Source organism: Panthera tigris, chromosome B3 (assembly GCF_018350195.1).
Source record: "Panthera tigris isolate Pti1 chromosome B3, P.tigris_Pti1_mat1.1, whole genome shotgun sequence".
NCBI lineage: Eukaryota > Metazoa > Chordata > Mammalia > Carnivora > Felidae > Panthera > Panthera tigris.
The window spans coordinates 37,639,644-37,655,387 of NC_056665.1; the positions used below are offsets into that span (position 1 = coordinate 37,639,644).

Here is a 15,744-nt window from a genome sequence, read left to right on the forward strand (position 1 = left end):
TGACTCCTGCAGAAAAGCCTGTCAGAAGATTATTCACCACCAACCTTAATAAGGTTTATAATAACCCGCCGGCTAGAATCACAAACCAGAACGTGTACTTGTAGAGCATACTCAGTGAGAACAAGGGCAGTATAGGACTGGCCCGGTGCTTTTAAAATGTGTATGCGTTATTCTGGGTACTGCAAAATCAAGGCTGGAAGAAGGTGTGTGTTGACTTATATTTTGACCCAAGAAGGGCCAACTTAAAAATACAGCTTTTGCAAACATGTCGTGATTTAAATGACACAAGAATATGAGTGGAATGAGTAATTAGCGAAAAAAAAATAGAGGGGCTTCTCTTCTTGAGCCAGTCTGTGGGAAGAGAGATAGGTACTGAGCTGCTTGTGAAATGAAGACATTGTGCCCCAGGGCACCTGGGTGGCTGAGTCGGTTGAGCGACCAACTTCGGCTCAGGTCATGATCTCACGGTTCATGAGTTCGAGCCCCATGTTGGGCTCTGTGCTGACAGCTCAGAGCCTGGAGCCTGCTTCAGATTCTGTGTCTTCCTCTCTCTCTGCCCCTCCCCCGCTCGTGCTCTGTCTCTCTCTCTCTCAAAAATAAATAAAAATATATATTAAAAAATTGGCTCTTATTATGTACCAATTGTCATTTTAAAGTTTAGCTCTGAAGTTTGAATGGCAACTACTAGGGTGAAGAGTCCTAAAAATCACCACCTAGTTGACTGGATCAGTGTGAGCTTTCTAGAAGAGTCAAACAAATATGCTGGGGAGCAGGATTAATCCTCCTAGTTTGTTCTAGCTCAGGAATTTTATGCCTTTGTTGGTGGCATAAAATTCTTTTTTTTTGTTCTTGTTCTTTGTATTCATACTTCTTTTTTTGTTCTTACTTCTTACTTTTATTCTTACTTCTTTTTTTCTTTTGCATTTTCACACTGATTTCTGTCATGAAGGTACAAGGAAGAAGTGTAATTCTACATGGATTCTTTCTCCCCCGACAAAGTCAGCCCATACAAACCCCTCATATGGTAGTGACCTTTATTTGGCTTCATAACTAATCCACATGAGGAGAACTACAACACATTCAGAGATCTGAGTTGAAAACCATAAGCAACACACAGAGAAAGGGGCCAAATTCTTCTCATCTAGTGACACTGCCATGCTCTAGTGAAGCTGAATAATCTCCTTTTTTCCCCTCTTAAGGGTAATCTCCATGTTTATGTTGCTTCTGCCAACTCCAAATACTACATACAGCTGACAGAATCCTGGAAGAGACCCATTTTATCCCACAGGGATACTGAACTGAGAGGAGATGGGGCAGTTCTGTCCCTGGATAAAAGATAGTCTGATATTAAAGATTCTTTGCTTAAGGCACAAATGTACCTGTCTGTGACTTTTTTAATGGCACATTTTAGTGGCATGTAGCATCATCTTTTATGAACAAGTGTGCGAGAGGCCTTGTTATGACCCCCATGGGGAGTATGACAGCACATTAACAAGGGAAGGGCAGCATGGAGACGGCAAGCAAAGGTGAGCCTCGCTATTTTAGGAGTTTAAAACGATGAAGGCGCCTTCTGATTCCTGCCTCACCAAACCTCAGGGAGGGGTTGGGACTTCATGGAGTCTGGGGGAGGGGTGTACTAGTAGAGGTAGAAGGGATAGAAAACTCTAGTTTCCACGTAGTCTCTTGTTTGATTCTTGTGTGATTTCAGAACAATTCCCTTGCTCAGTTTCCTGTATTTTGATCCCATGTTTCTTTACCACCAGTACTCTAGGGGGATAAAATGACTCAAAACACTTTGAGGAAGGTGTCCACACAAATAGGTAGTAGAACAGCTTACATGAGACCTTGCATGTTCTGACACTAGACCTCTCCTGAGGGGTTCACCGAGACCCACCTTAGGATGTGCGGGGCCATGGGGAGGGGCTCTTCCCTCTTTTCCTTCTTTCTCCCAGGGCCAAACTCTCTTTGAGACCAATTCTGTTGGTTAAGCATCTTATTAAGCATCTGACTTTGGCCCAGGTCATGATCTCACGGTTTGTGAGTTCGAGCCCCGCGTCAGGCTCTGTGCTGACAGCTAAGAGCCTGGAGCCTGCTTTGGATTCTGTGTCTCCCTCTCTCTCTGCCCCTCCCCCGTTCGTTCATTTTCTCTCTCTTCCTCTCTCTCTCTCTCTCTCTCAAAAATAAATAAACATTAAAGAAAAAAAAAAGACCAATCCAGCTCAACTGTAACTCCTTTGGAGAAACTCTGTCTCTCCCCCAGGCTTGGGGCTCAGAGTATCTTGGAAGTACCTTTACTGAAGGTGCTAGCACACCGTTTGTTTTGTTTCGGGCTTTAGTGGTTGGTCTTCTCTATCAGAAGTTTTGTGTGACCCAGTCTCTATGGCCTGGCACATGATAAGTGCTGAGACAGTCAGTACTGAATGAATGGAAGTTTTTACTCTTCACAGCACACCCCTAGAAAGGAAGTCTTGTTTTTAAAAGTGAGGATAAACAGAAGAGAAGCAATTCTTTGAAGATGGTGACTCTAATTTGCTATTCAGAATTTTAAAATGCATGGAGATTCACACTTCTCTCTATGACTTTAAACAGGATTTGCCACATTTATCCCAAGCAGATTGTGGGTGAAAATAAAGAACCTTTACTTCGTGCTTTACTTCAAGTGCTTCTTGTGGACAATCCTCCACATCTTTTCAGGTAATATTCTCATCACATCTGCCCTTAAGGAAAAAAAGAAGCGTGGGGTTCTCTTCATCACTGAATAATTCACAATTTCTCATCTACGGGCTCAAAACCTCTGACTCCCCTTCCCTATCACTTACTTTGTGTTACCTTGTACCCCAGATGAATTTGGCATAAGACACACGCCAGGGGCCTTACTCTATTCTCTAGTGACTTACTGGTCTGTCACTTGTGGTCAGTCACATGCTGTCACTTGCTTGTCTGGGAGGTTGTGAGCTCCTAGAAGGGCTACAATTACATAGTTCCCTCTGAAAGCATTTGGTTAAGCATCAAACACAAAGAGGTGTTCAACAACCTTTCTCGATGATCATAATCCCACTGCACTTGACATCCTGTACCGACATTACCTCCTCCTTCTGATTTAACATCTGGCTCTTCACCAACCATTTGAAAACACTGGGAGCATTAGGACGCCTAACCCTTCCTGTCCTCCCCTCCTCCTCACTTTCAGCCAACACATTCCTTCTGGCATTCAGGTGTCCCACACTCAATGTGACAATTTGTTACACAATCGCTATACCATAATCCTCCTCAATCTTATAAATTCAATGAGTCTGTTTCCTTCAGTCATCTGGAGACCATTCAACAGTCTACCTCCAGGATAAATGAACATGATTGACAAAACACCAAATACAACAATGGCAAATTCCCTCCTTATACTATAAAGACCCTCTTTTTAAATCTTTGCATCCCTAGCACCTAGCAGAATATTGGCAGAGATATGTTTCAGTATGCAACATAAATATGTTCTATGTATTGGGCATCTATCTATCAATCTATCTACCTACCTACCTATCTTATCTCCGTGTTTCCATGTGTGTCCCTCTACGGTCCGTGCTCGACAGAACACCCAATAATCTTTTGAAAATATAATTCAGTCATTTACCCTCAGAGGAAAATCTAAAGTTCTTACCATGGCCTACAAGGCAGTATATGATCTAACCCTTGGCTACCTCTCTGAATGTATTTTTTCCCATTTTCCCCCTTGATAACTCCACTACAGTCACCTTGGTCCCTCTGCTTCCCTTGAACATGCCAAACACACTCCAGCTTAGTGCCCCTGTATTTGCTGTTGCCTGGTGGCTCCCTCCATTTACATCATCCAAGTCTCTGCTCAAAGGTACTTTATCAGAAAGGATTGCTCCACTTTATTTTTCTCCATAGGACTTGCCACCACCTGACAATTCATATAGTTCGTTATCTTGTTTTCTGTCCTCCTCATGCCCTACTCCATGAGAGTCAAGACTAGAGTGTCCTTTCATTACCATATCCCCATTGCCTATCTAACAGGCAGAGCAAGAGCTCAATATATAAATGAAAAAATGAATGTGGAAGGAAAGAACAGCGAATATACGTGTTCTAAATCTTAAATCTATTAGCTATGTTCTCTCATGGTACTGTCTCTGCGTGTTATATCATGCTTGGGTGTATCACCATCCAAGTCACTCAGCTCTAGAGTTGATGCAGAAAGTTAAAGAAAGACAACAGACCACTTAGAGTCATAGAATGTTAGTGTGGAAAGGGGCTGCGAGAGCATTATTTTACAGATGAAGAGACAGAAGCCTGGGGAGGGATAGCGGCTTGCACAGGACACCTAGAAACCAGCAGCAAAGGTGAAACTGCTCTCTCTTTCATTCCCAATCTAGGTTCTTATCTGCACACCACATACTTCTCCAGTGTTCTACACTCTATCTGGTTGTTTGTTAAATGCATCTGATGGCAATGGTTTAAACATGCAAAGGCATGGGGCGCCTGAGTAGCTCAGTTGGTTAAGTGTCCAACTTCAGCTCAGTCTCACGGTCCGTGAGTTCCAGCCCCTTGTCAGGCTCTGTGCTGACAGCTCAGAGCCTGGAGACTGCTTCAGATTCTCTGTCTCCCCCTCTCTCTGCCCCTCCCCCCGACACATTCTATCTCTCTCAAAAATAAATCAACTTAAAAAAAAAATTTAAACACGCAAAGGGAATTTATATTAACAGTAAGGCCTGAGCTCCACAAATCAAAAGTACAAGTTTCTCTCAAAACAGGTTAACTGAACAAGCCCTTCAGGCTTCTGCTGGGAAACTCGGTTCTGGGCTTCTGTCCGCCATTATTGCTAACTGCTCAGCTGATGCATACATACTGTATTTCCTCTTAGATTCTCTTTTGTGAAGAAGCAGAAGAATATAGTTTAACAAACACCGATTATTTTTCCTTTCTTTCTATAGTGCAGGTGAATTGAGTCTAAAGATACTTCCTTATAAATTCAACTGCATTCATGTATTACAAAAATCATAGAAAAAAGTATGTATTTGACCCCAAAAAAGGTGATAAAAATGTGACTGCAACTCTATCCGTGATCTTATTTAAGGACAGTCCTTTCTACTTTTTTTTAAAAAAATCCTCCTTCCTCTGAATCAATGTAGGTGAGAAACAATTCTTGAAGTACTGGAGAGGATCCAGATTCTACCCTAGTGCAATTCACATCGAGCCAGATGTCTTTCTAATAGAAATTGTACATATTTCCTTATAAATCAATTGTCATTATAAGAAACCTTAGCGCAGAGTTCTTGTGGGGTGACATGTAGCACACTAAGATAAAGTCCATTCTAAATACAGCTATAAAGAGTAAAGACATTAAAATTGTGCTAAATACATACCCCTCTCTTCCCCCAGATCATATCATGCCCCATCCCCCAACATGTGAAATGACTATATTGGAGCAATGTGATTTTTTTCTTTCTAAACAAACATATAGAATTTATACATCCAAATGAGCAGGACTGCACTCTTTAAAGTAATCACCGTTGGAAGTTACATATGCATTCCAACAAGGGTACCATTACCCAGAACTCTGGAATCTTTTATTATAATGCAGGCTCTAGTGTGCATAAGGATCACCGGGGAACATGTTAATAATGCAGATTCTTAAAGATTTGGATTTAATTAGTCTTAGATGGGAGTCTGGGAACCTGTATTTTTAAGAAGCTCTCGAGGTAAGTTTTGTACAGGTGATGTGTGAGAAACAGCACCTCTGAATAATCCATTCACAAGCCATTCGAGGATATCAAAATGAGGACTTTAGAGTTAAACTCTATGTGTACATACACATAACTAATAGAAATTGTACACATTTCTGTGTACACAGAAGTTTATTTTTAGTTTTTTCAAAATCTTCATTCTTCTTGATAGAAAATATTAGGACAGTTACACACAGAAGCATCTATTTGCAAACAACATACCTCCATGAAAGAGATTCCTAAACTCCAGACATCAGAATGGATTCCATACTGCTCCCCGGAAATTCTTTCAGGCTGTAAGATAACAGAAGGGAGCTTGTGAGTTGATGGAAGCTAGTCCAGGTTTGAAACACTAATATGGGTCTGGCTAAGGCAGGGTGCCATCAACATTTCATGACACTTTATGAAGAGCAAAACAATCTCATGTGTGTTTATGTGTGTATATATGTATATGCATACTAGATAGGTAACATATAGAAATTACATAGGTAATACAGAATCTCACTGAATCCTCACAAAGTCCCTGTGAAGAAAACTTTATTACCTTTATTTTAGAGATGAAGAAAATTAAGGCTCATATTGGTGAAATCATTTAGGCAAAGTCCTCAGCTAGTAAGTGAGCTGAGATCTGAACCCAGGGTCCTCTCCCTCCAAATTCAGTGGTCTCAGCTGTGAAGTGAAAAACTACATAATATTATATAATGTTATCACTTATTTGCACTTTGAGAAATGGGTCTGTATCACTAGGGATATTTTTATTTTTATTTTTTTAACTTCTTACTTGGAAATAATTTCAAACTTACAAGAAAGGTGAAAAACTACGACTAATAAAAAAATCCATATTTCCTTTTACCCAGATTCACCTACTGTTCAGCAATTTTATTCCAATTATCTGGGTTTCTTTTGATATGAACCAAGGAACAGTTTGAAAGGTCCATTTGGGACAACTCGTCCTCCATTTAAGACGTGTAGCAAATACCTGGTCCGGAAAGCCACTACATGTACTCTCTATACTTCAAAAGGAGTAGTTTCATAGTGAAGTGGGTGCTGCCTGGTCTTCTATCCTTCTAGGATCTAGCATTCAGTAAGGTACTTCACGGAAATCTTTTGAATGAACACAGGAACACACAAACAGAAGTCTCATGGAGGTAGAATGGTCAGTCAAGGTCACAGAGCTGGTTGTGGCAGGGCTAGGATCATAACCCACACCTCCCGGCCCTCAGGGCACCATTCTGTTGTTTGTACCATCCCCGGGGGTCTTGATGGTCACCAATGGCATCAGCCTTCGGGAGCTTTCACGGGAGCCCTGAAGAGTACCTGGGGCCACACTCAGCCTGGTCCACTGCAGATGGAGGAGGTGAGCACCCACCAGCCATCAGCAGGGGATATACCAGGGGGGTAAAAGATGTGAGCAAAGTGCTTTCAGGTGAGTTGGCACAGTCCTACATCTCAAGGAGTTGGCTTAGCTGGGACCCAGAACTTCGTGACCTACTTTCTACTCATACCCATCAGGCTACCTCAATATACTTAACTGCCTTCTCCTGGGACCACCTGCCATAAAATTACATAAAGCCCTATCCTGAAGTAGCAGGTGGATTGTCTTATTTCCCTTCTTTTATTTATTTCTTTAATCTGTAAAACCCCTTTCCTACCAAGAACCATTCTTCCCAAGGGCCACGTGTCATGTGACCATTTCTCCCAGCTGATAATAGACGCACGCGGTCATCCCAATCCCCCAGTACTTTAACTTTCACATTCAAATCCCCCACACCATCATTTCTGAAGTTCCTTGTTCAGACATGAATGAACCCATTATCCAGTTCCAGCTAGTTCAATAGGTACTAGGATGAAAGCAGCCAGTTAGTTACAGGAATTACCATCACTATCATCATCATCATCCACACGACCGCATGCATTTATTGAAGAATTTCCCATATGCCTGGCATTGTGTGCTAATGCGTGTCTCATTTCGGATTCATAAGGACCCATATTAGATTGGTACCATTATCATCCTCTTTTAACAGATGAGGAGAAGGAGGTACAGAGACGTTTAGTTTGCACTCACTACATACGGACAGCAATAGCTATCATTTGATGACCAGCTAGTATATTGCAGACACGGGGCTACTTTGCATTCTCTACGTTTTTTAACAATCTTGCAAAGATTATTACTGCCCTCATTTCACAGATGTAAAAACTGAGGCTTAGTAAAATTAAGTGGCTTGCTGAAGTCTAGAGCTGAGGATCAACATCAGGCGTACTGTTTAGGAACACAGCCAGGATTCAAACCCTGGTATGCCTGACTGCAAAATCAGGGTTCTTTCTACTGTGTCACACTGCCCCCAGAACCAGGAGTCAGAAGAGCCACACACTAATCTTGATCTGATCAGTATTTCTCAAAATATGGTCTTCAGACTAGCCATCAGAGAAGTGACTGCCTGAGGTGCATATTGTAGATGAACCTCCTGAATCAGAATCTCTGGAAGTGGTTCAGGGGATCTACCTTCTAAAAAATAATTTCTCTGGATGATTCTTTGGTGTATACTTAGCTTCAGTCACTAAACATTTCCATGTTCCCTGCAGAGGCAATGACCTATCTTCCTCTTCTCTGCTTCATGAACATTTCTTTTATAGACCCCTGCCATGGGCCACCTTTCTTTGGTGACACATTCCCGTACTTCTCAGGAAGAATTACAAATTCTTGCCTCTGTCCTTCATGAAAATGTTGTTTGTATTTTTAATATTGATTGATTGCACGGTGTTCTAATCATCCGATTACTAGCCTGTTTCTCCCAAGAGGCCAAGAGAGTGTCTTATTCATCTCGTACCTAGTACCATGGCTGGCACGTAGCCAGTGTGTGGTCAAGGTATGCTGCCTTGAAGGAATGTAATACATGTTTAATGCACATTTGGTTTTAAGCATGTGCCAATTCTTAAGTCCCCGGAAGTGTTCTACTAATATAACTTCCCCAATATTACTACTATTCATGCCCATGAAGAAACATCCAGCAAACATGAAAATCCTAAAATCCTCTAGAACTCTTTATTTTATGTTATTTTATAAAAAAAAAACCAAAACAACCTTTTTAATGTTTATTTATTTTTGAGACACAGAGAGAGAGAGAGAGAGTGTGAGTGGGGGAGGAGCAGAGAGAGACACACACAGAAGCTGAAGCAGGCTCCAGGCTCTGAGTTGTCAGCACAGAGTTTGACGTGGGGCTTGAACTCAGGAGCTGTGAGATCATGACCCGAGTCAAAGTTGGACGCTCAGCTGACTGAGCCACTCAGCCGCCCCTAGAACTCTTACAGAAATAACCAAATGTTGCCTTTCTGTCTGTGTCTTCTCTCCTTTCTCCTTTTCTTCATCCCACTAGCTGACAGTTATCAAAATATAGCACTTCATTCAGTGTACAGAATAAGCAAACAAAAGTCGAGCCCACATACAAAATATTTTGACAGGACCAACGATAAGATTAAATACATTCATAACATTTGCCCACTTAACTTTTTTTTTTTAAGCTTATTTTTACTTATTTGAGAGAGAGACAGAGAGCATGTGGGGGAGGGCGGAGAGGAAGACAGAATCCCAAGCAGGCTCCACACTGCCAGCACACAGCCAGACACAGAAACTCACAAACCGTGAGATCGTGACCTGAACAGAAACCAAGAGCCAGATGCTTAACCGACTGAGCCACCCAGGTGCCCCTGCCCATTGCACTTTCAAAACAAATGCAAACAGGAAGCTGAAAATAAAGCATACAAAAAAATTAAATTAAAAAAGAAAAAGGGAGGAAGCGATAATGGTCACAGATATCAGGTGGCAAATAGGAGAGCTCCTTAAGGAGTTCTCGCAATAAGCTAACAAAGCAAGATCACTGTTGTGGTGCTGTGCTCAAGCATGAATGCTTAGTGAGAGTCTGGGGCCAGCTCTACGGGTCTACCTGAAGAGCTGGTACAGTAGATACGGACTGGGAAATGCGCCCAGGCCCCTGAAACTGACACAGCACAAGATAAGCCCCAATACATTTTGAATTTATGGAGCCAGGACTTGATGGCCTGAGGCTGCACGATTCAAATCTGTTCTTACACTTGAAGCCAAGGTGGTCTGCCCTGTTCTCTCCCCTCTAAAACAAAACAAAACCAACCACCAGGTACCACACTACTGACAGAAGATCTGTGATGGACATTTTGCAGTTGAAAATCGAAAGCTGGGTTACTTCCTGACATGGCAGCTGTCACCAGTGTGGAGAGCTAAATAATAGGAAAAACATGACTCCCTGTCTGAGGCACGTCTGTACTGAGGTTTAAGTGTAGGAGGAAAAGTCCTGGTCTATTCTTAACGAGAACAGTGGTGATGATATAAAAAGCAGATTTTATACAGGATCTGAAAGGGCAGTGGCCCCAAGCTGTACTCTCCATTCCTGCCAGCCACCCTCTGTGACTTGTTATTTACCCAGGACCCATATTTAGGTGACTCACTCTAGAACTATCTCTACACAATACCCCAGGACTTGTCAAAATCAACAAGATATCAAGGTACATTCCTAATCTCTTCTGATAAAGAATTTCTGCTCAGGATTACACCACTCAGTAAATTAACAAAAGTATGCACAAATACTTTAGGTTAGTAAGCAATCGAAATACATATCACAAACAATAGGCATTTTTTAAATAATTTTTTTAATGTTTATTTAATTTTGAGAGAGACAGACAGAGAGAGAGAGAGAGACAGAGAGAGAGAGCGAGCGAGCATGAGCAGGGGAGGGACAGAGAGAGAGAGAGATACAGAATCTGAATCAGGCTCCAGACACTGAGCTGTCAGCACAGAGCCTGATGCGTGGCTCAAACTCATAAACCGCAAGATCGTGACCTGAGCCAAAGTCAGATGCTTAACCGACTGAGACACCCAGGTGCCCTGGGGGGGATTGTTTTTTAAGCTGGCAAGATCCCTGTGAATAGTACAGCCTATCGGTTACCCAAGAGTCTGGACTGGGTCGGTTCTAACTCAATCCTATCTTCCAGTTCACAAATTCTCTCTTCTGCTATATCCAATATACTAGCAAGTAGTGAGTTTTTAAATTTTAATCTAGAAGTTTTGAGATTTTATCCAATCTACCGTGTCACTTTTAAAACTTGTGATTTGAAGTCTGTATCTGTTGCTCCTGCTGGTTCTTTTTCATATTGCCTTGTTTCCTTGTGCACCTGGTTTTTTGTTCACTACTTGCTAGTTTTTGGTCTTGAAAAAATTTGAGAGATTCTCTGAGGCTTAAGGAAGATGTGCCCGCCTTAAACCAAGTTCTTAGCATGAAGCTCCTTTTCCAACTCAAGTCATGAATACAAACAGTCAGGCTGCAAATCTGTGTCAGTTAGTCTATGGCCACAACTCTCCCCCTTCTCCTTTTCCCCCGGCTTTTCTGCTTGGCTCTGAGAAGTCTTCTCTTTTGTTCCCTGGACTGGGAGAGGAGGAGCAGCTCTGGCTCTGGTTTGCTCTTACACTGAGAGCGAGCCCTTCAGGCTTCCAAGATGATACGGAGAAGATCTCCACGGAGACCTTCTGCGTTAGGAGGACGCCCGCATCATCGTTAGCGGTGGTACAGGCAGATGGCTATACCTACTTCGTCAGGCAAAATGAGCTTTGGTGTGCCAGATATTCCGCTTTCCTCTCTGTTGCAGGAGTCCACCTAAAAATTGTTCTAGGAGATTCCCATCGTCTTTTTAGCTCTTCAAAGCATTTGCGATGGTTTTTAAAGTATTTTACCTAGCATTTTTCAACAGAAGAGTTGGTGCGAATAACCTAACCTGCTGTCACTAGAAACTAGAAGCTGGTGTTCTAATTAAATCTTGACTCTCACTACTTAGCTAACTCCGAGATCCTAGGCTAAAGTTATTCCACCTTTGGTTACCTTATCTGTAAAATGAAGACAATGATAACATATATGCTTCATGGGGTTGTGTGAAGATTAAATGAATCCATGCAATGTACTGGATTCGATACCTGTCACATGGTGAATGTGACTTCTACAAGTTCCACCTCTGAACACGCCTGTAAATTGTTAGCAGTATTATTTTTTAATGACTTAGGACCTTAAGAAAGCTGCCCTTTTTCCTAGTTATCATTTTCTTACACCATACACTTTAGATTATAGAAGAACGAACTGAGATTGCACATGCAGGGCTAGTTCTTTGAGTTATTTTCTTTTCAATATCTGAGCAGCCTCGCTGACTGTATTTGAGTAATCTGGGGGCCTTCTATGCCTTATAATGCACGTAGGACACTTAACCTAAGAAGTTAAACACTCTGTTTGTAATCAGCGAAAAGTCGTCTTTGGAAGGCAGCTTTCATGAATGAATTCATTCGTTTCGCAGGGTGTGGAGGCCTGGATACAGAGAATGAGCAGAATAAACACTGCCCCTCTGGAGATCGCAGTCTGGATCGGGAGAGACCGACATAATCTGGACAGAGTGAGGGGCAGAGCGGTTAAAAGTACAGTCCCTGTAGACTTGAGTACTTAGGTTTGAACCCTGGTTCTGCCACTCATTAAATGTATGAACTTGAGTAAGTTACTCAACTTCTCTATCTCTGTTTTTCACCTGTACCATGAGAATGATAATATTTACCTGATAGGGTTGTTGTAAGGATCTAAAGCATTAATATACATAAGAGTTTAAAAGAGTGACTGGCACATGCAGCTAAATACTAGCTCTTATTATTTGTCATTACCACTGTATGAATATAAAGTAAGAAAAATGGATGTAAGGGTATCATACTAGCTCATCTCTAACTGTATATTCTCACAACTTATCATTTATCCTCTACTGCACTTCCTGTCCCCAACTATGTCCCCTTACCTTCTATTTCTAATGTCTCAGCTCAACCCTCCACGGTGATCTCTTCTATAAGTACCCTTTCACATACTGCTTTACATCAAATTTGTACACTGTATGACTTCTTACTCTCTAAATGTATATTTGATACAACGTTAAGTCTTTATTACACCACACATAATGTGGCCACATAATAATGCCACACTTCTATTCTTGCCCACATCGTAGGTGGATTTGAGTGGTTCCACCATAACCTGGCTGATGGCATGAAAGTGCTCAGTAAATACTGGTTGATTAACTCAAGGCACTGAGTTTCAGATACAGCTTTCGCTGGCATAGACCAGAGGCTGGCAAATTTTTCCTGTATGTGACCAGAGAGTAAATATTTCTCCCTCTGTGGGCCATATGGTCTCTGCCGCAACTGTCACAGGGACTCCACTCTGCCACTGCAGTGCTGAAGCAGCCACAGACAACCCCAAGCAAAAGGTCGTGGCCACGTACCAATACAACTTTTGTTTCTTAGCCAATTTGCTTTAGTTTGAAATACTTATGGATTCACAAGTTGAAAAAATATATACAGGGAAGTTGTGCACACTCACCCAGGTTCCCCCGATGGTAGTTTTATAGTACAGTATCATGGGGTATCAGGCAGGGATTAATACCCAGAACAGAATAACAAATGTTATTTCCATCTTTCCCCACTCCCAGCCTCTAATCTCACACCAATTAGGTAAGTATGTGGTCAACGAGAGCCTCCTGAGTTATCAGGCTATCACTCTTTGCTTTCTAGGTATCTTATGCTTTTTACAGCTTGAACCATAAAGCTGATGACTAGAATTCACTCACCCGAGAAGCAAAGCAATTTTAGCTCTGCCAACCTTAGCTAACATTTCATAATTTCAATCCTCACATATTCAATTAATAGATGGATGCATCACACTCATCCATAAACCAAGAGGAAAAAAGGTAATTTCTTTAATGTACACCTGGGAAAGACGACTGTAATCTAGATTTGTACATTCAAACATAACGCAATTTAATTATTAGAGCAATTTAAAGCTACTAAAAACATGACAGGTAGAAAACATGGTGCGTAGATGAGAAGTTGTTTCTTTTCTTTATTTTAGAAAGAGGGAGTGAGCATGAGCAAGGGAGAAAAGCAGAGAGAGACAGAGAAGAGAGAATCATTAAAAAAAATGTTTTTTATGCTTATTCATTAAAAAAAAAAATTTTTTTTTAACGTTTATTTATTTTTGAGACAGAGAGAGACAGAGCATGAACAGGGGAGGGTCAGAGAGAGGGAGACACAGAATCTGAAACAGGCTCCAGGCTCTGAGCTGTCAGCACAGAGTCCGACGCGGGGCTCGAACTCACGGACCGCGAGATCATGACCTGAGCCGAAGTCGGCCGCTTAACCGACTGAGCCACCCAGGCGCCCCTATGCTTATTCATTTTTGAAAGACAGAGAGAGACAGAGCACAAGCAGGAGTGGGGTGGTGAGAAAGGGGGACACAGAATCTAAAGCGGGCTCCAGGCTCTGAGCTGTCAGCACCAGGGCCCGATGTGGGGCTTGAACTCATGAAGCACGAGATCATGACCTGAGCCGAAGTCGGATGCTCAACCGACTGAGCCACCCAGGCGCCCCGAGAAAAGAGAATCTTAAGCAGGCTCCATGCTCAGTGTGGAGCCTGACAAAAGGCTCGATCCCACCACCGTGGGATCATGACCTGAGCTGAAACCAAGTCAGACACTCAACTGACTAAGCCACCCAGATGCCCCAAAAAGTTGTTTCATTTATAATTTTATTCCTTAAAAAAAATTTTTTTTAACATTGATTCTTGAGAGAGAGAGAGAGAGAGAACTGAGTAGGGGAAGAGCAGAGAGAAAGGGAGACAGAGACTCTGAAGTGGGCTCTGCAATGTCAGTGTAAAGCCTGACATGGGGCTTGAACCACAAACTGTGAGACCATGACCTGAGCCAAAGTTGGATGCTCAACCAACAGAGCCACCCAGGTGCCCCTATTCATTTTTTTTTTTTTTTAACCACAGCATTCCATATTCTTTCAAAGACTGAAACTATGGGATCTGGTAGGGATTTATTAATGGTTTGGGTTTTTTTTTAAAGTTTATTTATTTTGAGAGAGAGAGAGCAAGCACGAGCAGGGGAGGGGCAGAGAGAGAAGGGGTGGGGAGAGAAATCCCAAGCAGGCTCTGCACTGTCAACAGAGTCTGATGTGGGACTCGAATCCACGAACCGCATGATCAGGACCTGAGCTGAAATCAAGAGTCGGACGCTTAACTGACTGAGCCACCCAGGTGCCCCAGGATTTATTAATTGTAAAGGTGGCTCACCAATCTCAGCTAACCTGGTAGCGCCAAGAGGGTGATTATGTTTTATGAAAACAGATACGATGACTTCAGGGGTTAATTTTTTTTTTCACATTACTTAGAAAAATGAGAAAGAATGAATTTTCTTTAAAAACCAAGCAGAACAAACATTAACTATTCTGGTATTCCAATATAAAAAAAATGGTTTGTACTGTTCTGAGGAGGAGATTCAGAGTAATATCTTTTTATTATCAAGATAATATATGAACTGAGAGTAAGATCCAGGTTTCCATCCAACTAATGTGTTTAACGTCATATAAAGACCATGGGGTTGGGGCACCTGGGTGGCTCAGTCGGTTAAGCGTCCGACTTCAGCTCAGGTCATCATCTCAAGGCTCGTGGATTCGAGCCCCATCTCAGGCTCTGCACTGACAGCTTAGAGCCTGGAGCCTGCTTCAGATTCTGTGTCTTTCTCTCTCTCTCTGTTCCTCCCCCACTTGCATTCTGTCTCTCTCTCTCTCTCTCAAAAATAAACATTAAAAAAAAAAAGACTATGGGAAGTCAAACAGACTAAATAAATCTAGAATCCTCATTAAAAAAAATGACCTTAAGGTGTTAAAACAAAACTTGGCTCCAAAATGATACTAGATAACCTTCCTGCTTGTCTCTCCACACACTCTTGAAATGATTGTGGAAACTAATTACAGCATTTGTGCCCCCCAAACTTCCCTTAGTTAAAAGGTAGGAAAAAGGAAAAGGTCTAAGTCAAGTCCAGCTTGGGTCTTTGAAACAGCTCTATGCTTCTAATTTTTATACTTGGTAAATTTATTTCAGAAGAGTTAATAAATTATCTTATG

The 15,744-nt window shown here is 41.9% G+C and overlaps 1 protein-coding gene across 16 annotated transcripts in view; it reads right to left on the reverse strand.

The window, feature by feature from the left end:
• The window catches only part of MAP2K5 (mitogen-activated protein kinase kinase 5), a 271,419-nt gene that overhangs the window by 102,329 nt on the left and 153,346 nt on the right, over window positions 1–15,744 (reverse strand). For all 16 annotated transcript variants that reach the window (XM_042988550.1, XM_007084542.2, XM_042988549.1 and 13 more), the window contains exon 16: window positions 5,958–6,029. In XM_042988550.1, the coding sequence (XP_042844484.1) occupies window positions 5,958–6,029 (72 nt within the window). The remainder of the gene's footprint in view (window positions 1–5,957; window positions 6,030–15,744) is intronic.